The sequence below is a fragment of the Triplophysa rosa genome, linkage group LG10 (genome assembly GCF_024868665.1).
Source record: "Triplophysa rosa linkage group LG10, Trosa_1v2, whole genome shotgun sequence".
In the NCBI taxonomy this organism is placed as follows: Eukaryota; Metazoa; Chordata; class Actinopteri; order Cypriniformes; family Nemacheilidae; genus Triplophysa; species Triplophysa rosa.
The window spans coordinates 5,201,263-5,225,650 of NC_079899.1; the positions used below are offsets into that span (position 1 = coordinate 5,201,263).

At 38.6% G+C, this 24,388-nt stretch overlaps 1 protein-coding gene across 4 annotated transcripts in view; it reads left to right on the forward strand.

Annotated features, from left to right (window-relative positions):
• orc3 (origin recognition complex, subunit 3) overlaps positions 1–24,028 on the forward strand; it is a 90,553-nt gene extending 66,525 nt beyond the window's left edge. For 3 of the 4 annotated variants that reach the window (XM_057343392.1, XM_057343394.1, XM_057343395.1), the window contains 5 exons: positions 14,880–14,974; positions 15,387–15,528; positions 22,829–22,945; positions 23,061–23,140; positions 23,352–24,026. In XM_057343392.1, the coding sequence (XP_057199375.1) occupies positions 14,880–14,974; positions 15,387–15,528; positions 22,829–22,945; positions 23,061–23,140; positions 23,352–23,457 (540 nt within the window). In that variant the 3' untranslated portion in view covers positions 23,458–24,026. Of the gene's footprint in view, positions 1–14,879; positions 14,975–15,386; positions 15,529–22,828; positions 22,946–23,060; positions 23,141–23,351 lie in introns of all 4 variants that reach the window. The other variant, XM_057343393.1, reaches the window with a different exon arrangement.
• Positions 24,029–24,388: the final 360 nt, after the last annotated feature.

Genomic DNA, 24,388 nt, shown 5'->3' on the forward strand with positions numbered 1-24,388 from the left:
TGTGCGCCCTCTGGTGGAGCAGAGTAGGAGATGAAAATATGCCGGGCGTTTGCCGTTTCAATGCTCGTTGGCTGGAGGACGAAAATTACAAATTATGGCTAAAACGTGGACCAAATCCTCGAGTGGCCACCTGCAAAGTATGCAAAAAGGACGTGCAGCTCTTCACCATGGGGCCAGCTGCACTTTCAAGTAGGGCTGTCACGATAAACCGACGATAAATGTCACGTGATTTATGCACAGCTTTTGTGTGAAGTAAGGGAAAATGCTGCTGCATCCGAAAGCCAGAGGGCGCTCTCGTGCGGAAACTCCAAATACGCACTGTAGAAGAAGACCATGACACCTTCTAGAATCTATGCCTATGGACATCTTTTTATCACTGTTACTCAAGCCTCATCAGGTATTTTTATGATAATAAAGTATATAATGATCATGTTTGACGGGTGTTGCTTTTTCAAATGCACATTATAAGCGACTCAAACTCGCACTGCTTTTAGATCAGCAGCATTTCCTACTGATCCCAGAGCCGTGCTTCACGGACAAGCTACGCATTAAAAAAATATTGACACATTGCATATCGCAGCCAGCTCGATTGCAATAGGATTTAGTGGTACCGCAATAAAATATCGTGCAGCCCTACTTTCAAGCCACATGAAAGGTAAGTTTTTCGATTATTTCGAAATTTTCGATTAGGCCAATCTTACTTAAAAACTACGTCAAGTTGTGTGTGTGTGCTCACCGACTGAATTCTGCAGTGTCGCGAATTCTTTCTTTCATCAAACAACAAAGTGCTAATACGATGTTAACGATATCAGGGATTAGGTTTTTTTCGTATAAATAAAGATTTTTTAATTTTTTTTAGCTCGTTGGGATCACCCGCGTAAAGTGCAAAATGTTTTTGTGACGGGGTGGGGGTTGGGTGCTGTGTGGTATAAATGGCGTAGATGCGCCATCTAGTGGCTGTGTATTGAAACAGAGAAATACATTCCTGTTTTAGTTTTTTAACACTACACAAAAGTTTGAACAAAATACAATCAAGGGAACTTTTATAACGTAATGTTAAACAAATATCTTTAAGATTGAAATACATATGATAACAGTTCATTTTTTTTCTTCTGAACTGTCACAAATTTACAGGTGGGGCATTTTCCATACTGTTAAAACAGTACCTTAGTCTTATCCTAAAGTAATATTGACAAACTAAATATATCATTTGAAAGCTTACAACCTACTGTTCCCACATTTGGTGACTAATTTTCAAAACAAATTACATAGGAACAGTATTATATTAATTGCATTTTAATGAGCAAAAATTGTTTTAAATTTAAAGAAAAACTTGATCGATTCTCTATTTGTGGTGCGGCGGCAACCTATAATTCGCACCCATGTTCTTTCCATGTTTCTTTTGTGTTATTTTATGTGGTCAAATCATATCAATTACAAATAAGTGCCCACAGTACTGTATAGGATGTCTGCTTTGTGAGTTAAATGACAATTTGCTCAAGTCTTTTATGGAATAAATTTAGTATAGTTAGTATATAGTATAATTACATATAATTGGCATACAGTATAACTATGGATTATCTACAAAGGAACATACAATATATGTATGTCAGCATGTAATTAACGCAGTTGTAAGTGACTGGGAAAGTATAAAAACACACATTAAAAGTGCTTTTAAAGTGCTGGATTTTGATGTTGGAAAAGGTGTAAGAACCCTGTATTTAGTTGTGTATAATGATATGACCATACCTGTCAGCAAATGAGACCCGCGATCGCATTCCGGGATCTCCCTCTGTACGGAGTTTCACGAGAGAAATAACAAAACTGGAGACTCCCGGCCAAAACGGCACTTTTACACAGCCTCCATTATTCGCGAATGGTGGATAAAACCTTGAAAAAGGATATAAAACCAAACCAAATCACAGAGATGCCGATAAACACGGGACTAATATTACAGCACCTCGGTGTTCGGCGAAATATGGTAGGCAGTTTACTGTAGTAAATACTATGTACTATAGTGTTTTTGAAACTTACTTTAGTAAATATTAAAGTGTACTATAGTGTTTACTACAGTAAACTGCAGTAGGATTTCTAGGTACTTTACTGTAGTGTTTTTGAACCTTACTTTAATAAATGTTAACCCTCTAAGCGCCAAAGTCGCAAAATTGCGACAAGATGTCATACTTAAAAAATAGGCTGTAGATCCTAATATGGCGTAATATCTAATTTGTATTCCCTACCACTAGATGGCAGACATGTAGTACTTCGATTCTAGACCAAAATGAAGTCATGTTCCTATTCAAAGTGTTTGAGGAAATAGCAGAGCAAGTGAGCTTGCTCGTGTCATTGATGCAGAAGCAGTTCAGTTCATAGCGTCTGAGTAAATTGTGAGAGAAAATCGCCAAATGGCTAATTGTGAGGATGTGTTGCAAATGTTATTCGCCGATTCTGACTATGAAGGGGAATATTTGCTTTTTGGAAATGACGATCGGTCGTCTAATGATCGCGCGTCTCCCGGCACATCTTTGCAGCGCAATGGTGCCGCCGTGCAAGGCGCGAGTGTTCACAAAGCACAAATAAGTGATCATTTTGACCCTTTGCCCAACGGGGATGGGGGTGGCAGGGGTGAACGTGGTCGTAGTGTCCATAGGAGAGCTGTTGCTAGAGGTAGAGGCAGCAGGGGTAGGAGAAATAGGGCTGGAAGTAGCACTAGCTCTTTGGATCCAGCGCCCCAGTGAGGTGGGTGTAAGTAATATAGTAATAATGTAAAATGTTTTATTGTTGGTTTCCTCTTTTCTGATCATTTGGAATGATGATAAAAAGATTTAAAAAAACATGCAAATAAGTTCAAACATCAATTCAATATCTACTATTTCCTGAATATTATGAAATTCAAGGCTGCCCCTGATGACGTCATAATATGCTAATTAGATGAGTATATTTACACCCCACATAAACTTTCCGTCATGCCCAACAATTTTCTAATGTACAGAATGTCTCTATCTTTAAGCCCTTTCAAGCCACAAGCTTTTGAAATCTTGATGTCAAATTCCAGCATGTTTTCCAAAAAACCCTGGCGCCTAAAGGGTTAAAGTATACTATAGGAGGTTTCATCTTACCAACATAAACAAATGTTACTGCGCATGCACACTTTTGTGACCCCAATTTAACTTCCGGTACACATTCACAAACAATAGAGTGCCTGAAGATTATTTCTGATAACAATAAAAGAAACCGAGAAGAACCGTTACTTGGCTAAACTTGTCTCTCCAATATTTTGAATTTAGACTCCGATACCAAGCTCAACCGCTAGATGTCAATGTACCATACGGTTTGTTTAAATGCGACCAATTACAGGACCCATTCAACATTGTTTATTTAATAAAATGAATATACAACAAAATTCAACAAATTGTTTGTTTAATACAATTATTATACAGTAAAATAATACAAATGAATATGAACAAAATATAAATAGTTATATTATTAGACACTATCCAAACACAAAACGGAAGTTAACTGGGGGTCAGGTGCGCGCGTGTCCGATGAAATGGTCTATAGTCTTAACAACTGGTTATCAATTTACTACGTAAAACTAAGTAAATAATTTTTCATCTGGTTCAAATTTACCGGACTTTTATTTTGGCGGGTTGACGCTTCAGTGTGTGTTTGACGGCAGCTTCTCAAATAGTGACATGTTCGTAAAATAAACTTTTAGAGCAGCTCTGTAGATTAAGCTCATACAGTATCTCACAGAAGTGAGTGAAGAAATGAAACCTTGCTACAACGTAAAGTAGTGAGTGTACAGCTTGTATAACAGTGTAAATGAGTACACCCCTAAGTGAAAATGTCCAAATTGGGCCCAATTAGCCATTTTCCCTCCCCGGTGTCATGTGATTTGTTAGTGTTACAAGGTCTCAGGTGTGAATGGGAAGCAGGTGTGTTAAATTTGGTGTTATCGCTCTCACTCTCTCTTAATGGTCACTGGAAGTTCAACATTGCACATCATGGCAAAGAACTCTCTGAGAATCTGAAAAAAAGAATTGTTGCGCTACATAAAGATGGCCTAGGCAATAAGAAGATTTCCAAGACCCTGAAACTGAGCTGCAGCGCGGTGGCCAAGACCATACAGCGGTTTAACAGGACAGGTTCCACTCAGAACAGGCCTCGACATGGTCGACCAAAGAAGTTGAGTGCACGTGCTCAGCGTCATATCCAGAGGTTATCTTTGGGAAATAGACGTGAGTGCTGCCAGAGGTTGAAGGGATGGGGGTCAGCCTGTCAGTGCTCAGACCATACGCCGCACACTGCATCAAATTGGTCTGCATGGCTGTCGTCCCAGAATGAAGCCTCTTCTGAAGATGATGCACAGGAAAGCCAGCAAACAGTTTGCTGAAGACAAGCAGACTAAGGACATGGATTACTGGAATCATGTCCTGTGGTCTGATGAGACAAAGATAAACTTATTTGGTTCAGATGGTGTCAAGCGTGTGTGGTGGCAACCAGGTGAGGAGTACAAAGACAAGTGTGTCTTGCCTACAGTCAAGTATGGTGGTGGTAGTGTCATTGTCTCGGGCTGCATGAGTGCTGCCGGCACTGGGGAGCTACAGTTCATTGAGGGAACCATGAATGCCAACATGTACTGTGAAATACTGAAGCAGAGCATGATCCCCTCCCTTCGGAGACTGGGCCGCAGGGCAGTATTCCAACATGATAACTAATGTGATGGACTGGCCAAGCATGTCTCCAGACCTAAACCCTATTGAGCATCTGTGGGGCATCCTCAAAAGAAAGGTGGAGGAGCACAAGGTCTCTAACATCCACCAGCTCCGTAATGTCGTCATGGAGGAGTGGAAGAGGACTCCAGTGGCAACCTGTGAAGCTCTAGTGAACTCCATGCCCAAGAGGGTTAAAGCAGTGCTGGAAAATAATGATGGCCACACAAAATATTGACACTTTGAGCCCAATTTGGACATTTTCACTTAGGTGTGTACTCCCTTTTGTTGCCAGCGGTTTAGACATTAATGGCTGTGTGTTGGGTTATTTTGAGGGGACAGCAAATTTACACTGTTATACAAGCTGTGCACTCACTACTTTACATTGTAGCAAAGTGTCATTTCTTCAGTGTTGTCACATGAAAAGATATAATAAAATATTTACAAAAATGTAAGGGGTGTACTCACTTCTGTGAGATAATGTATGTTCATGTCCTCATACAGTGATATGCAGACAAATCCACAAGGGTCACGCGTGTTGTATGTTAAACTGTGCAACTCATTCACTCATACATGCGCAGAACAGGCAGATGACATATTTAAATAGGAGGATTCCGCTTTTGCGATTCCTTCCACTTTATCACACATCAAACAAATCGTAGGGCTCTAGATATATGGACTCAATGCAGCCAGAAAACACGTTTTAAAATAAATAGCTGTGCGCCATCAGTTAATTTCACATACCAACAAGCACAAAGACAAACACACTTCACATTACAAGCAGCTCCGCCTAACTCTATGCAAAATTGTATCGCACGCGTGTTACACAGGGAAATGTATTCTTGGCACAGACCGATTTTTCCGTAGCATGTGCGACATGTATGTCAATAAATGTAAAGTCACTGACCAGTTTCAACAAGGGCTTTGTTGCCTGACACAGTGGGTGATGAAGACGATACCGCAGCTAAGGAAACCTCCCGAAAGGCTACAAAGATGAATCTGCAGACAAAAGTATGATCCCTGAGAAGGAACTTCGAAGCAATGCTGAGAAAGATAGAGGCCACAGTCAATCTTTAGCACAAAGACACCCATGGAAGACTGACCGACCAGTTAAGACACCAGATACGATTTAGCCTAACGGCTATACCACCCCGCTTTCTTCCCCTCCAATGCCGTTTCACCAGAACCCAGATCTCTCATGTCTTTGTTACAGCAAAATTCCGTAGAAGTTATGTTAATCAGTGTTTGATGCTCGTACATTAGGGCTCGTGCACACCCATTTGATGCTCGTGCACACCCACCCCCCTTCCGTCCGGCGTGTCAACACAACACACGTGTAATACTGCCATGGCAATGGTTTAGCTAAATTATGTTTCCTGAACTCCTCTACGGTAGTGTTGTAGAAAATATCGATATTGCAATACGTATCGATACTGAAAAATCTGAAACGGTTCCAATACGCATGTCCCACGTATCGATAGATACTAGCTGCGCGTTCCCGCTCTCACTCTCTTTTCCAACAGTGAGTTGACACACAACAGAGTGACAACAGAGCCCCGCATCCTCTCACAGACTTGACTTGTTTGCGGCTGTTAAATAGTGTTCATGTTAGAAAAGATGGCCAGTGCAGAGTCTCAGTAACACATCTGGCGTGGTGCACGCTCGTTACGCTTCCCATGTTTACCATAACGCTCTATGTATGTGCACTGATCAATAATTTCATTCACTCGTCCTGGTTAAACGTTGTTTATGTTAGTACAGTCTCCACAATATTTCTCATGTTTAATGCACGCGTTTCTGTCTTTGTGCGCTCATTAATGATTTCATCCACTCGTCTCATTCGCTCTGGTTAAGTTGATGTTTGAAATAATGCTGGTGAGGGTAAAGTCTCCACAACAGTTCTCGTGTGTGATGCACGTTTGCACTTCCGTGTTTCCCATAGTGCTCTATGTATATGCGCTAATGAATGATTTCATCCACTAGTCTCATTCGCTCCGGTTAAACGTTGTTAATGTTAGAAAGATGGCCAGTGCGGAGTCTGCAACAGTTCTTGCATTTATAGTTTGCGTGTCTGTCTATATGTGCGCTGATCAATGATTAAATGTGAATAAAAGCCTAATCATTTTTTTATCATATAAATGTAGGCTATTAACTAACATTAACGAATAATGAATGCAGCAATGCATTTGTTCAAGTATTTATTAATCTCTTTTAAATGTTAGTTAAAATACAACTATCTATGTAAGCTCCCCTGATGAAAAAAAACAGCATATGCTTTGATGCTGGTTTGACCAACTTAAACCAGCTAAGGACCATCTTAAACTGGCACATGACCATCTTAAACCAGCACATGACCATCTTAAACCAGCACATGACCAGTTTAAACCAGCACAAACCAGCATCAAAACATACCAAACCAACATGCTGGTTTTTTCAACAGGGTCTGGTCCATTAATAATGACAAATATTTTATTTTAAACAGTGAATGTATTAGTAAAATCAACATTAGATTAACAATTAATAAATAATGTAAAAATATACCTCATTGTCTAGTCTTGTTCAATTTAACTTTAAATAAAATAAAAAAAATTTAGGGCCTTATTGCTATGGCAGTTTTTTCCCCGTGGTATCGAAAATGGTATCGAATAGCGATATTTGTTTAGGTATTGAATCGAAGTTAGAAATTCCAGTATCGTGACAACACTACTCTGCGGTTAGTTTCGTTTTAAACGTCTCAAATCATTCGTCCGGAGATCCGGAAATCCGTCACAGCAAACAGCGCTCACGTTGTACGTGTATTCTTGCCTAAAAAAAGGAATGCGCACCTGCAGATCTAAGCAGAATTACTTGGATTTAGCGCTTGTCGCTGACAAGTTATAATGTTACACACACAACATGAGAGCATAACTAGTATGCTGTGGCAGATTTGTCAGCCTAAAGATGAATTATTTTAGACGTTTAAAACGAAACTAACCTTAGTGTTCGCCCCTGTTCATTAGCAAAACAAACAACTTGCTGCGCGCAGCTGAACATATTAACGCACATAATGTATTAACATACATACAGCTAAACTCCAAGTGCCCATTTGCCAAATAACACAAATATGCAGTAAGTTTAACACTGGCTTTGAATGTTCTATTTAGACCGTGACTGACTTGGCTCCCTTCGTTATCATATGCTAACGTTATCCTCTTACAGTTGTGCTCAAAAGTTTACACACCCCTTGCAGAATCTAGAAAAAGCTGAAACTTTTGGAAAAATAAGAGAATATTTGAAAATTAAGGTTTATGTTTTATTTAGTCCCTGAGCAAGTTATTTCACTAAAGAAATGTTAACAAAGTTCACACTAAAGAATAATAACAGAACTTCTAAATAACCCTTAAACAACTATGACTAAACATAAAAACTGTCATTGATTGTTTAGGTAACATCATACAGTATTAAGAATCAGGGGCGTGTAAACTTTTGCCTTGGGCTATTTTTAGAAATTCTGTTATTATTCTTTAGTGTTAACTATATGTTAACATTTCTTTAGTGAAATAACTTGCTCACGGCAGGACTAAATTAAAAATAAACCTTAATTTTCTAAAATCCTCTTATTTTTCCAAAAGTTTCAGCTTTTTCCAGATTCTGCAAGGGGTGTGTAAACTTTTGAGCACAACTGTATATATACGGTACATGTACATCAATTCAGACTGTTGATAAATATTACTTACATTGGCAGTTTTGTCTCGTTCAGTCGGTCTCGATCCCTCTTGAGGAACAACTTTGAAGCTAATCCTGCTTGTACTGTCCCAGGTTGATAAAGCACTCCGGTTTGAAGTGATTCGCGCAAACAAGCAGGTTTTTACTTATGGTTTCTGAGGGATTTCCACTAAAAATAAAATAAATCCACTCCTGTCTCTTCCGAGGTTAGGACTCTGTGCAGCGACTACATTGCATGTTGTCCACGAACTTTAGCCATGGCGTCACGTACACCGCTGTCGCTTGTGAAAACAACAATGGCGGCAGCGCCGTGGGTGGAATTAAGATTAAGGGGCGGTAATATTACAATAAGAGCCTGCATCTATCTATGTCACACCTGGAGCAAAATCTGAAAGGCTCGATTTCTCACATGCTTGCAGAGAAAGTCTTACCAAAACAAAGTTACTGGGATCTTGTTTTTCACGTTTTCTGGATTGCTATATGCACCGGGGACCCGATTATAGCACTTAAACACAGAAAAAATTTGACTTTCATCCAATGGGTCCTTTAAAACACAAAATGCAAAAAATGTAGTCATTATAAAATCAACTTGTACTTTATGAAACAAATTAAGCTTTTATTTTAATGAATTATATTATGCAGTAATAAACGATATGTAAATACTGCAAAATGTTTTGTCACAAACAGGCAGTAATTGCACAAAAAAATGCTTTTTTTTCTGAACAGGTGCAGCTTTTAGTAAAGAGCTGTGGCTGTTTTCTCTATATGCGTTTGCATAATGCTCGACTGCTCGTGTTAGCAGAGGTGGCCATATCACAATGTCAATCCTACTTCCTCCACTGACTGAATCCTCATAGCCTTCGGACTTGGCGAAACCGTTAAAACTACATAAACACATCATGCTTTATGCTTACATTGCACATAAGTAAGAGACAGATGATCTGTTTTTAAGGACTGCCTGTGAATATATTTAAAATAACGTAATGTGAACTTGCAATTGCTATACTGTACTTGTGGTACAGTCAGCTCAGCTGCTGATCAGCCACGCGCTGCGCGCTCCCAAAGTGCTGCCAGGGGCGGTCTTACATTCTGGACATTCTGTTAAAGTCCAGAACGGCCGCAGAACACAATGCACACGTTACATACAACACCACCCCCCCGTCGACAGAATTGGTGGAGGGCCGATGCCATCAAACACACCATCGCCAACCCCATTGAAACCCTTCCGTCTAGCGCTCGTTTACATAAAAAAGTAGCGCTGCGGGATGGAAAATCACATTGTCGAATGGCCGGGCCGGTCTCTGTTGCTCACAGTTCGTGCAGTTATTTGCGTGTTCTGTACAGTAATGAAAACAGGTCACACCACATTAAAATGTGCACTCACACAAATGCTCTCAAATATATTTTGATGTCACAGAGTTAAATTTAGGGAGCATATGCGATTAAAATGCTCGCAATTTCAAGCCCAACACCCCATCATGCCAATTGCATGAGGATATTGTGTTCTCGCGAGACACATCGGATCTCGCGAGATCTTGTGCCGGTCTCAGGCACTACAATACAAATTAAAGCATCTTAAAAGCTTTTAAAAACAAGTAAATATTTAAATTAAAGGACCAGTCAGTAAAATCTAGCGACATCTAGCGCTGATGTTGCGAATTGCATCAAAGGCTCACTTCACCCCCTCCCTTTCGAAGCATTACAGCAGCTGACAAATCGCAGTATTAGTAAATAGAAATAGCTCATTCTAAAGTAATGAAAACATAACGCTTCATTATGTAAGGTCTTTATATACCTCTGAAGACACAGAAATCATTTTTTGTACACCGCTTCTTATGCATGACAGGGGGAAGCAGTCAAGAATATGAATAGAGGAAAGGAGGTCTGAGGTTTCACTGGGTTCGTCGGGTAGGCATCCTCTGTGTTTGGGGGATAAATTATTATAGAAATACATAGCATACTTACCTTTCCTTGCCATTATCAGAGAGACATCTCATGAGTTGTGTGTCCCACTTTCATCACATCCATTATCCTGGGTGAAGGATGCGTTTTGGTGAGGTGCTGCTGATAATGCACTTTGTATGGTTCCCATCAATGCGACACATCGTCAGTTGTGCACCTCAGCCTCATTGGGTGTTTCGGCCCTTTATCACAAGACACCCTCAGCCAAGGGAGGCCCACCACAGGTTGATCAGACCTGGGTGTATGTCGCATTGTTACAAGGTCATCTGGCAGCCCATGCTGTGTCCATCTGCCTAAACCACAGCCATTGGCTTCTTCTTTCTGCACCACTGGCCAGTTCTTGATTGTCCTCCACTGGACCTGTCCTCTGAGCGTGACCTATTTGTCAGCTATGGTGACCTCTGCATTTAACCCATCCAGTGAGTAGTGAACTCACGCACTGAAAGTCGTGAACACATATACACCAGAAGCAGTGGGCAGCTATCACTGCAGCTCAAAGGCACCTCAGTCGTTACCTACCGGCCCTGAGAATCGAACCGGCAACCTTCTGGTCACGAGTCCGACTCTCTAACCATTAGGCGACTACCCACACCGTTAATGCACACTCAGTGCCCCCGGTCCCGTATAGCATACCATTACAACACATTACCAAAATCAACACAACCATATGCGCCAACCCGTTGGCTAAGGCTGTTATAGCCCCACTGGCTCCGTTAATGCAAGCTCAGTGCCCCTGGGGGTCCCGTATGGTATAACAATACAACACAACACCATTTTATTACGTGGTTACTTGGCAGCCCATATTGCGTCCTTCCGTTTCAACCACAGCCAGTGGCTGCTTCTCTCAGCAACAGTGGCAAGTTCTTTGACTACAGTCCGTTGGGCCTGTCCTCTGATCCCCACTTTCTTAAGCAGCCTGGAATTGCAATGACAAATTTAGAACACATGGAGGGAACGAAGCAAATGTGTTCTCCACTCTATCTTACCACCGTTATAAATGTAATGTTCATGCTTAGCCAAATATGTACCATGTCATAACATGTTCACCCTCATACCGTCTGGTAAACGATACAGGATACAGCATGCCCGCACAAACAAACTCAAAGTTTGCTACAGAGCAGTTACACTACTGAAAACACAAAAACGACCTAGAGACAAATTATTTCCCCACTATGCAACATTTAATGCATAATGTCCAATTTGCATGTCATTTTCGGTCTCATTTACAAAATGTAAAATTTTTGTACACTTGTGTTTAATTGTATTGTATTGTATTGTATTGTATTGAGTTGCATAGGGTATTGTATTTATTGTGCTGTCCATGTTGTATATTGCAGGGCTCTTTAAATCGGTCCAGGAGTTCAGCTCCAACCCTGAACGGATTTGAAGAACCCTGGTATATACAAAACAAGAAAGAGGGTCTAAAGCGAATGAGAAACGCAGTGTCTCGTCTTTAAACACCAAACACATTGTTTTCTATGAGCAAAAGACTAACAAACCGATCACGTATTTACAAACCATACACACTGCTTTCTATGAGTGAAAAGTAGCCTTACAGTACCCAAGAAAGAAGGGTCACATAAAGCGAATGAGAAACTACACTAACAACAAACACATTGTTTTCTATAAGCACACCTGTTTCCCTGGGGCCATTCGCGAAGGCGCTCCGGTCCCCGTTGGTCCGGTCACGACCGCTTTTGGGAGTGAGACCCGCGATCGGGTCCCGGGGTTTCACGAGTGAAATAACAACAAGGGAGGGTGGCGGGAGATGGGTGTGAAAACCGGGAGATTCTAACAGGAGTGTTGACAGGTATGTTTATAAGTAGGGTTGGGAATCGTTTCAATTTTATCGATTCCGATTCTGCTTATCGATTTCGATTCTTATCGATTCCCAGTTTCGATTCCACAGTTGAAGTAAAACATTTAGATATCAACCTGTATGGTCATTTAGCCTACTTATTGACTTGTTTGCAAAATATATTTATATATTTATGAGCACCGTTTTGTGTATATTTACACATAGAAACACACCTTTTCTGATTTATTACAATTTGTATTATCATAGTTGAACTACATCATGGTTAAACTGCAGTTACTATAATGCAACTATGGTTAATTTGTGATTCCTGTGCTTTAATGCAAATTCTATAGCTAAACTATGCTTACTATAGTAAGAAATATAGATAATTTTCATAAGGGCTTTTATTGAGATATCAGCAGATCATGCAACGCATGTACTTTTCTGAAAATATGCACACAGGAATTGATAAGAGGAATTCAAATTTTAATCACAAGTATCCGATTCCTATTCCTTTCGATTCCGATCCGATTCCTAGCCTTTCGATTCCGATTCCAAATTGGAATTGATTTTCGATTCCCAACCCTATTTATAAGCGAATGGACTCCTAACAAACGCGTCACGTTATCAATATGCGATACAACACATTACCAACAAACCCGTCGCGTGTTTACAAACCATGCAGACTGCTTTCTATAAGTGAAGGTACTCAAGACAAACGCATCGCGTATTCTCTAAGTGAAAGTAACGTTACACAGGACAATCCCGTCGCATGTCTACAAGTCATACACATTGCTTTCTATGAGTGAACGGACAATCGTGTCAGTGAAATTTTATCTACTTTTAAGTTGCCACAGGTCCCTGAGGTCTTACTTAAAAAATACCAGTTCTAACAATGTCTTTTTCTGCAGCGTTGCCTCGTTCAGTCTGGTGGATTTCCATTGAAAAGGAAATAAATCCATTGCTCTCCTGTCAGGCTGGGAACAGTGTTCTGTGCTGCTCTGTGCAGCCAACAACAGAACACTTAGCATGCTTTGCTTACTTTTGCCATGGTGTCAGAACTAATTCACGTACGTCGCTTGCAAAAACAAAAATGGTGGCAGCGCCATGGGTGGACATGTTCAGAAAAAGGGGCGGTAATATTATAATAAGAATGACTACCTACGTCAGAAAGGGAGCGAAATCTGAATGGCTCGTTTTCTCACAGGCTTGCAGAGATAGGGTCACATAAACAAAGTTACTGGGTTGTCATTTTTCACATTTTCTGAGTTTACAGATGCACCAGAGACCCGATTATAGCACTTAAACATGGAAAAGTCAGATTTTCATGAAATGGCCCCCTTAAAGTCTTCACAAATAGACGCGTTCAACTTAAATGTGGATCTGCGCAGATTGCTTTGCGTATTACATTAAAACACTGCAAGAGCAGTCTGCACATGAATCACTCTTGCTGTACTTTAATGTGATACGTCAATAGATTTGCACAGTGCCACATTAAGTTGAACGCATCTATTCCTGAAGACGTTGATTAGTTTGTTCAGGTTTGTTTTATCAGAGTTGGGGCTGCAGATCTACAGTGTGCGAACCCCCCACCCCTTAGCAATGTAAACAATCTGTTGCTATTCAGAATTATTTTCCAGCAGAAGGCTTTTAGTGATTTTACTTGGTGAAAATTGAATCGATACATATACATATTTCTATTGTGTCAACTGTTTTATAAAAGCAGTAGGGTGCTCAAGGTAAGTGCTATTTTGTGTAAAGGCTGATGGGGTTGCAGGCACTCGGCTTCACGTTGCACAGCCTCTTACCTTATTGCTTACAAATAAAACAACTTTACTCAATTGACTCAAAGCAGATCTAATTAATAGTGACCACGTTTACATGGAAGTCAGTAATCAAATTATTTGCCTTATTCTGAGTAAGCTAATATTACGATTAAGGTGTTTACATTAAGAATATACCTTTCATGTTCCCGTTTTACATGTTACACTACATAGTTCGATTAATGGCATACGTCATTACGTCCCTAAGCGATGCCGTTCGACGTTCCCTCCATAATTTCATGTATCAACAAACAGTTCGTCTTCGCCGTGGTACCACATACAGTTTTTGGTGTTTCATTTATTTTCTAGAATTGTTGGCATCTTGTTTCCCGTTCGGACCAAAAATGTGCTTTCTTGCTTGAAGCCATGTTGTTTCCCGTAAAATGAAACTGCTGTCCACTGCCCTGCGTGTGTGTAACCTGACGCAAAGTGCCGCGAAAGTTCCTACGCGCTGGTAATAGTGCGATTAAGGTGTGTACATGTCTATACCGCACTTCGATAATGCGACTAAAATAGGAGTACTCCATCCGTCTTAATTCCATTCGTGTTTACTACGATTATGAGTTTAGACAGATTAAGCTAATCAAAAAGCTCTGTTTACATGGTCCATTCTTAATCAGAGTATTGTCTTAATCGTGTTAATATCGGATTATTGTTGTCCATGTAAACGTGGTCAATGTCACTTGTCATACCAGATTTTTTCAATTTATTTTGTAGTTTAGTTATGTGAACAGCTGTGTGCAATTTTATGTTACGTGGTTTATGTAGCACTGATCTTGTGTGGTCACAGCTTTTAATAATTAAATATCATATGCATAAAAATAGTTGAATGTATTAAATTGTTTTAAAACAGTAGACATGCATTCTCTCTTACAGGCTCTGCTGGAAAAAGAGTCCAGAAAAACAAGAAAAATGAGCCCATTCGAAATACTTCGAAACCAGGTGCTACAATATATTGATGAACTTGTGAGGTTAGTGGGCAAGACTATTACTATAATCTCATAAAAATATCGGTAACGCTTTACAATAAGGTGCTATTAGTTAACATTAGAAAGTGCATTAGCTAACATTGGCTAACAATGAACAATTTAGTTTTTCAGCATTTATTAATCCTTTTTAATGTTAGTTCCTGTCAATACAGTTATTCATGTTAGTTCATGCTGCATTAACACATGTTAACAGACACAACATTTGATTTTAATAATGTAGTGGTAAATTTTGAAATTAACATTAATTAATATTAATAAATGCTGTAGAAGTATTATTCATTGTTATTGCATTGTAATGCATTAACTAATTGTTAACAAATAGCACCTTATTGTAAGGTGTTACTAACATATCTTTTAATATTTTCACTGTATTGCTATTCGTGTCTTTCATCAGAGAGTTCCTGACTCCAGCAGAGCTTCAACCTCTTAGTGAAGTATGTTACTACAGCTCCTCTGGGGTGCTGCGGCAGCGACTCAATGCTGCCCCCCGCACATCTATTCAAGCTGCTCTCAGTCATCCTTTTCACTACCTGCAGGTACCTGTCTACTGATTCTTACAGGGGGAAATAATTAAATTGGGAAATTTGATCCCCTGCTGATTTTGTAAGTTTGCCGGCTTACGAAGAAATCAAGGGTCTATTATTTTTATGGTAGATTTATTTTAACTGAATATCAACGAAAAATCTGTAAAGAAAATCATTATATAAAGGTTATAAATTGATTTGCCAAAAAAATACAAAATCATGAACTGCTCTTGACTAAATAAGTTTTGTATTTTCATTTTAAATCAATGTGTTTATTTAATTTGTACAGTGAAGGAGCAGTGTTTCATCTTTACATTTTTCAGTTGCGTTGTTAAAAATCTACTGGACTGTTAAATACACCCACTGTACCTGATAGTAAAATAAAATGGTGAAATAAGATTTTGTCAACCACTACTTAGACCTAAATATTCTGTTATTCATTCTTTTGAAGTGCAAGTGGAACACACCTACATTATCCTTATAGACGGTTTCATCTTAACAACATAAACAAATGTTACTGCGCATGAGTACTTTTGGGACCCCAACTTAACTTCGGTACACATTCACAAACAATAGAGCAGTGGTTCCCAACCTTTTTTCCTTGGGGGCCCCCCCACGTACATATATGACAATCGGAGCCCCCCAACCCTCATATGTGTGTGTGTGTGTGTATACACACATAATTGCTACTCAAACACATAGTAAATATAAATAAATTAAATTAAATAATTGAATAATAAATTTAATTAAATGGTTAAATATGAGTAATATAAAAGATTTTAATGACATTTTTACTTGAATACTCAAATAAATTTTCAGTTTATTTCAGTCTATTTTCAGGTTATTGTATAAACATACAGAGTATACTGAATGTTATGAAATAACTGTTAAACATTAACATTGCTGTACTTGCATAAAGAGATGTAGGCTACTGTCAATTACTGCTTATTTTTACAAGGTGTCTTTTCATTTTGCTTGGTTTCATGCTGTCGTTTACCAATTTTTCACCACAGAACACACATTCTGACCGAGACTTGTCTTGTCCTTCAATAAAACCTAAATTTACGTAGGTTTTGTCATAGCGTCTAAACTTTTTCCTTTATTTTATGACGAAGAATCACAGCATTTACGTTTCTCTGCTATTTTTCCTTTTGATTTTTATGTTAACACGAACGTTGACGCCTGACAGAGGACATGTGAGTCTCATAGCGAGAACAGCCAATGACAGTGCTTCCGGCTACCGCGAATCCCCGTGTGAATGTCTGCCGATGGAGCTGGAAAAATTGAAATAATTATTTTATACAAAATATAACTAATTTTGACTGCATTATCTTGGCATTGTAAGCACATGATTTTTTTAAAACATACAAAAATATTTTTATTTAAAATGATTAGTGGAACATTTATGCAGCTTTATTTAACCTCAAAGCATGTCAGCTCCCCAGGTTGGGAACCACTGCAATAGAGTACCTGTAGATTATTTCTGATAACAATCAAAAGAAACCGAGAAGAACCGTTACTTGGCTAAACTCGTCTCTCCAATATTTTGAATTTAGACTGCGATACGAAGCTCGACCACTAGATGTCAATGTACGATACGGTTTGTTTAAATGTGACCAAACTACAGGACCCATTCAACAAATTGTTTATTTGATAAAATTAACATACAACAAAATTCAACAAATCGTTTATTTAATACAATTATTATACAGTAAAATATTAATTTATTAAATATATTTTTAAAAATTAATTAATTAAATTAATATTAACATACATTAAATAACATATAAATAGTTATATTATAAGACATTAGCCATACACAAACCGGAAGTTAACTGGGACGCATGCGCGTCCGATGAAATGGTCTATACACTTGTCCACCAGTCAAGACAGAGGCAGCAAATTCGTTTAATTTGACTAGGTTTTATAATCCTAATATTTCAGCACAGTTCAATTGCCCAATAGGACATTCCCACACTTTATGCATGACAGGGGAGCAGTCAAGAATATGAATAGAGGAAAGGAGGTCCGAGGTTTCACTGGGTTCATCGGGTAGGCATCCTCTGTGTTTGGGGGATATATGATTATAGATAGGGCTGTCACGATTATTAAATAATCGTCTCATCGCGATTGTTTGACCTCATCGCGATGATTTCGGATCATCGCAATTATCGCACATCTCTATAGAAGACACTAGGGGGAGCTGTAGTGCATCTGCATATTGCATATTTTAGTGTATATATTGTTACTAAAGCATGGTAACACTTGTAAAATGTACCACCACAACACAATCACTTAAAAAAAACTAAAACATATACCATAAAAATTACCTGCAGTACAATTTAATATTATTTAAGCAAATCTCAGTGTGAAAACCAGTCTACCAAAATTTCATTAACACACAAGTAAAATTTTACTGTAGTCTTGCAAGTGAGAAAAAACAGACTAGAAGCTTTTCTATGACTGATAGTATTTTAATGGTGGCTTCAATTCACACCTCTTCAATTTACCTCATTTACAAGTATTTGGTGGTTGTATTATTGACAGGTAAAAACCTAAACCTTAAATATATGATGACCCAATTTTTTCCAATGTATTTCCAAGAAAAAAACATAGTCTTGTATTCAGAACAATATGGTCATTTCAATCGCTGAATCAAAAATGAATGAGAATTAAATGTCAAAGCTCAAAAACAGACAATTAATCGTCATAATCGCCAAAGCCCTAAAACAGACAATTAATCGCCATAATCGCAATGATTTATTAGACAATTAATCGTCAATCAAATTTCATAATCGTGACAGCCCTAATTATAGAAATGCATAGCATATTTATACTTGCCTTTCCTTGCTATTATCAGAGGGAAATCTCATGAGTTGTTGTATCCTATCCCAAATTTATAGTCCATTGGTCCAGTCTCTGAGGGGAGGTTTCCCAGACAGGGCCTAAAGGTCAGTTTATGGTTCTGCGTAGGACCTACGCCGTAACATACGGCGTAGCCTACGTACGTAGATGACGCCGTCGTGAACATTTATGGTTCTGCGTTGAGAGTATGCGTCATACTGCAATTACACCGCCGAAACGCTAGTTGGCTCTTTGTGTTTTCATGGGTTTGCTCTTCTTCGCCGATGTTTTGTGTGTGTGTATGCTAGTGTTTGCAAACGACAATGGAAGCCAAACCGACGTTAGAGGAAATCTCTCTCCAAGAATTCGCCGCCATCTGACAGTCTTTATAGTCCGCCGAAGAGGAGTCATACAGATGCGTGTATTTCCGAACCTCTTCAATCAGAAGCTCAGTAACTTGGTCGATGTCGATGCTCACCATGTTGTTCTTTTGTGGACTCTGAACTTGCCGGAAGAAGACACCAGAGAAGAAGATGCCGGAAATGCGTAGAAGGAAGTACGATGCTGTCAAACCGACCAATCACAGCGCTTGCGGTCCGCGTAGGGTCCGCGTTGAGTTGATGCGTTGTTACATTTTTGGAGAGGTGCACGTCAGGCTACGACGTAGGGTACGCACAGGGTACGCGGCTCTGCGTAGGCTACGCCGTAGGTTACGGCGTAGGTCCTACGCAGTACCATAAACTGACCTTTAGCCTACTCCCAGACTAACTTAAATGTTAGAGGTGTCTTGATTGAAAACAACTTGCATTGACACATCTTAAAATACCTCAGTGTGATTGTTTTGTCTCAAGATGCACACAGTAGTGTTTTTTTGTAAAGTATGTTTTTAAAAACGACTTATTTAAACCTAATTTAACTATGGCCTTGCCCTGGCTTAATCTAATCCCTGTCCGGGAAACTGTCCCTGAATGTATAAAGTGAATAAACAGTGCTGCAGCTGATGGATTTTAAGTAATTTATTTATGATTGTGCTTTTTCCCATTTTAAATATACAGTAGGCTAAACGCATCCAAATGTGATGGCTGTGTTACTGTAAAATTAAATTGAAACAGACTTTTTAATAATATCATTAACTTTCAACAGTGTAATAAAATACTGTATTTATTCTAAAAGGCGGAGGGGATGGGAGTGCTGTGAGGGCAGTGGCGGAGCCAGAGGTGGTCCAAGGGTCACCCCAAAATGTTATTGGCTACTTATGTTGATTGACATCTGATTTCACCTCTCGTTGAACAAAGCTTTTATTTTGACGTTTGGTCAGTGCTCGCAAGTGACGCACACGAAAGTCAAGCGAGTCAGCCTTTATTGCTATCTTTACTTCGTTAGAAAAATTGCGTTGTGCGATGGATTGTACAGCGCAAAATCTGAGATTTCTTTTTAAAGACTGACGAAAGATAGAAAAGAAGCAAATGGATCACTGCAATTTGCTAAATGAATAGAATATTAAAACGTACACGTTTGCTAGCCATTTCAAGTCAGACTCAGCCAGGTAAGTTGTTTTGTTGAACCACACCATTATAGTGTTATCTACCTACTTTCTAACGTTAAAATGTTGCGTAAATGTAACGTTTTCCCTGCGTTTTCTAACCTTAGATAAATATAAACAGTGTTGGGAAAGATCCCCTATTTCTTTTAACATTCTAAGCAGGTGTACTTCATACAAACTTTAGATATACTCAAGAAGGAAGCATCGTGTTTTAAATAAGTTTCACTCTTTAGCCGTGGCTTTAGGATTCTAAGCAACTTTTCATTGTGTAAGTTAAAGGCACAGTTCTTGATTAACAGCGGCCACTAGCGGTGTATTATAGATTCGCCACGAATCGCTCCGTCCAAACACGACGGTGGCCACCACAGATGTCGTTCTCATGTTGACGCAGGGAAGAGATTTTGCGGGCATTAAAAAGACTGTAAAAAGAGCTATGTCTTATTACATAAAATAAAAGGTTTGTGGATTTTAAGTATAAAAAGAAGGATAAAAGTCAGGCAGAAGCTATGGACCTGCATTAATATTATAAAGACTTTCCAGCAGAGACACGTTAGGACCCGTGCGGTACTAAGGCTTTTAGCAGAGATACTTTCCAGCAGAGAGACGTTGGAGAGAAAGATAGTCTCAAAATCACACCCGAGGAGGTTGCTTTGATTTGGATCAGTATGTGAGTAACATACTAACATACCAAGATATGTTGTTGTTGTAATATTAGCTGTGACGGAGCAGTTTTGAGCATCATTGTTTATCTGGAACCGCTTTAATATTGTACTCGTCCAGATACTTGAGAGAGAGAGAGCGCGTTGTCGCTAAAACTGGAGAGCGAGCAAGAAGCGCCTTTTACTCAATGATGAATAAGCTTTCAGTTAATCCGCGGGTCGCATGCGTTCCGAACCGTAGAACACGATCCGTACGGATCACGGATCATCCCGCGATCCGTTTCACCACGATACCGCAGGGAAGAGGGAACGCGCGTTGTAGAGTTGTTTGTCCGTTTAGGGCTGCTGTACAAAACATGGCGGCGAATTCAATGTGTGAAGGGCTGCTCTGTATGTAGATATAAACAGCTTATTCTAAGGTATTACAAACATAATGGTTCGTTACGTAAGGTCTTTATACACCTCTGAAGAAATAGTTTTGTATATTATATTGCATTTTCGTCAATAGAAAAACGCTGTATTGTTCCTTTAACGTTAGGCTGCTGTTCGGTTCCCATTATACATTGTTTACATCAGGGTCGGAAATCAAGAGAGGCTTTGGAAAAAAAATGACAACAAGGTGAACAAAACTGCTCTCCAAATTCAAGATAAAAGAGGAAAAACAGTCCCTGCATAATAAAACACTAGCTACGACAGTCACGATCTAAATAAGATTAGGTAAAAATGAACGAATGTTGATGACAACATTTTTGCTTTGCTACAGCTTTGAGCACTACAGCCAATCAAGTTCATGGTATGAATATACTGGCCAATCAGAGGCGTTTAAACGATTCACCTGTGAAGAAGAGCTGTGCTGAAGTGCGCCATGCTCACAAAGTTTATCATTAACAACTGCATACAGATACGGTGTAAGAAAGAGATTATTTCGAGTAGTCCGACTCTTTACTGTATAACCTGAAGCCATTGAGTGTTTTAGTGTTCTTTGTTTTCTATATATTTCCTGTTTGAATAACTGTTTTTTGATTCCTTAGAGAATCAAAACAGCAATTAAATGGCAATAAAATAATTCATAAACGCTTCTCAGCTTGTTTTGTGGCTTGTAAAAAGTGTATTCATGTATTCTAATATCTGAAAGTAATAATCAAGATCAACAACATCAAGGGCAATAGTCAGCATCAATGATTTTGTTTTAATCTTGCAGTCCTATGGAATGAGTGTATGTTTTATCAGATATATGCTGCTCTGATCCATATCAGTTTAAAGAGACCTCTGGTGCTGCTTTGTTTCTGTTTAAATGAAACAAGTTATCAGGGTTAAACTGTTTTTTTATTTTATAATTTATTTCATCTACATACATTTAGAATTACATTAATCTCATTATGTTGTGCAATGTTTTTGTTATACATTTGTCACATTTGTGACAAACTCTGGGAAGTAATTTATCACTTGTACCTCTAATCTGCAATCCTAGGATTTATTTATTTGTAATTCGATGCCAGGTCAGGGTTACACACATTTTCTGTCATGGTTTGTGGACCCCCTGACCCCTCCCCATTATTCTATGATGGTTCTGTACACACTCCTGATACACAGTTATGTTTAAACAACATTTAGTGAATTTTCTACATTAGAATCTAAACAGTGTTCCCACATATGCTGTGTCATGCTTTGGGCTAACAGCTATGCTATTTATGCAGTAACAATAGTTTAACTATGGTATGTGGTGTTAACCAATGTTTTTGGACTTTGCAAAATGTTGTAACACTCGGAGTGCTTTCTGCGGTCCAGTGGTACTGATGTTTATTGGACTGAGCCAAAAAACTCCTGTCAGAGATCAGGTCGAGTCTTCACTGACATTTACTTGACCTTAGCAGGTAAGGCCCTGTCGGATAGCAGGGCGGGTCTTTAGAGATGATGTGGAATAAAAGACCTAACCTGCTTAAAAATTGCCGCACAGGAATAAAGCAGAATCGAAATGCATGTGTTTTATCAAATACAATTTTGGAAATTTGAAGCTGGTTCTATGATGGATCCTGTGGACGTGTATCCTGCTAATTCAAATACCTTTGTTTCAGCTCACTCTAATACCTTTGTTTAAGCTCACATCAGTGTTTTTAGAGTAAAACTGTGTGCGTGTGTACGTGAAAAACATTTTGGTGCCCAAAAGCAGTTTATTTTGCATCTTGTCTGTTGACATTCTTTAAAAAAGGTTTTGTTTGGTGTTAAAAGCTGTTGGTGTTGTTACTCTGTTCTGTATTTTCTGCAGAATGAAGCCTTGAAAACAAATGCTGGCATGGTTTCTAGTGCTGCACCTGACCTCTGCATCATATACAAGCTTCATCTTGAGTGTGGAAGACTTATAAATCTATATGATTGGCTTGAGGTGCAAATATTATATTTTAAACTTATAAACGTAATACAGTAGCCTAGTATGATAGTATGTGGTTTATCTATACTAACATTGTGGCTGCAATTTGTCATTGTTCTTGTTATTTTAGGCCTTTGTGACCGTAAGCTCAGCTGCTGAGGACAAAGAAGCAAATTCTGATGAGTATGACAAACTTGAAAATCTCAAAAAGTATCCTTTTTTATGCTTGTAATGCAAATTTTATTTGAGCATTTTAAACTTTATACAATGATAATGTAAAACTTTACTAAGTTATTACTTTGTGTAGTTACATTATGACTTGAAATTGCATGCACAATAATGTAATTTAAAATCTCCTTTCCTTTAAAAAGGGCTTAAAGAACATTCTTAAAGTTGATGCTCTTAACAATTGTAAAAACAGTGCTTGCTTCATTCAGGCTGTTTCTGAGATGGAATTCCTTGGTTTTGTTAAATCAACAAAACAGAAGACTGATCATGTGGCAAGACTGACTTGGGGAGGTTGTTAGAGAATCATCCATACAGCCCTAATGTTTAATGTCTTTTGAACTACAACTATTTTAAGCTGCCAGCATTGCATGTTATGTATTTTCTCTTTTCAGATCGTCTCTAACTTCATAGTGACGATTTTATTATTGTATAAACGGGGTAATAACCTCAGTTAGGGAGGTTGTTAGAGGAACTTTCAAACACTCTAGTTTCTTGAACGTGAGCCATTGTCATTTTATTAACTATGTACTTTTGATTTGAGTCCTTTGATACATTTAACTGTGTGCCAAGTATTACAATAAAGTAGAATATTCTGTTTTTTAATGTCTCTGTCAAAAATTCTATAGAGCAAGAAAGTTTTATTTGACAACCTTTACCTACAGCATTCTTTAAACTGCAGTCCATAACTTTTGCCTCTATCGCCAGTTACCTTATGGGTTTATCATGAAGTGTGTTTAAAATACCAAGCATTTTCATAGAAATCTAAACCAAGAGTTAAAATTATTGTTATGTGTTCACCATTGTAGTAATTGTGAATACAGATTGTAGATTTAATTAAAATTAAAAATGAAAACATGTGTTGACTGATTTTTTATGATCTCTGGACTCAGATTTTCAGTATATTGGTAATGCATACAATCTCTGAGATTATATTTCTAGTTTTGACTGCAAATGTCACATTTATAACATTGGAATTGCACTAAAACAAAATAAAGTATATTGCTATTTACTCAAGTACTTGCAATCCCAAATGTATATGACATCTTTAGCTGAACACAAACAAAAATCTGAAACAATAGGTACTAAACATTCAGGGGTTGTTTCCCAGACAGGGATTAGGTTAAACCAAGACTAGGCCTTAGTTAAATTAGGACATTTAAGCAGTTTTTACAATCATGCTTTACAAAAAACATTACTGATGTGCATTTTGAGACAAAACAATGACACTGA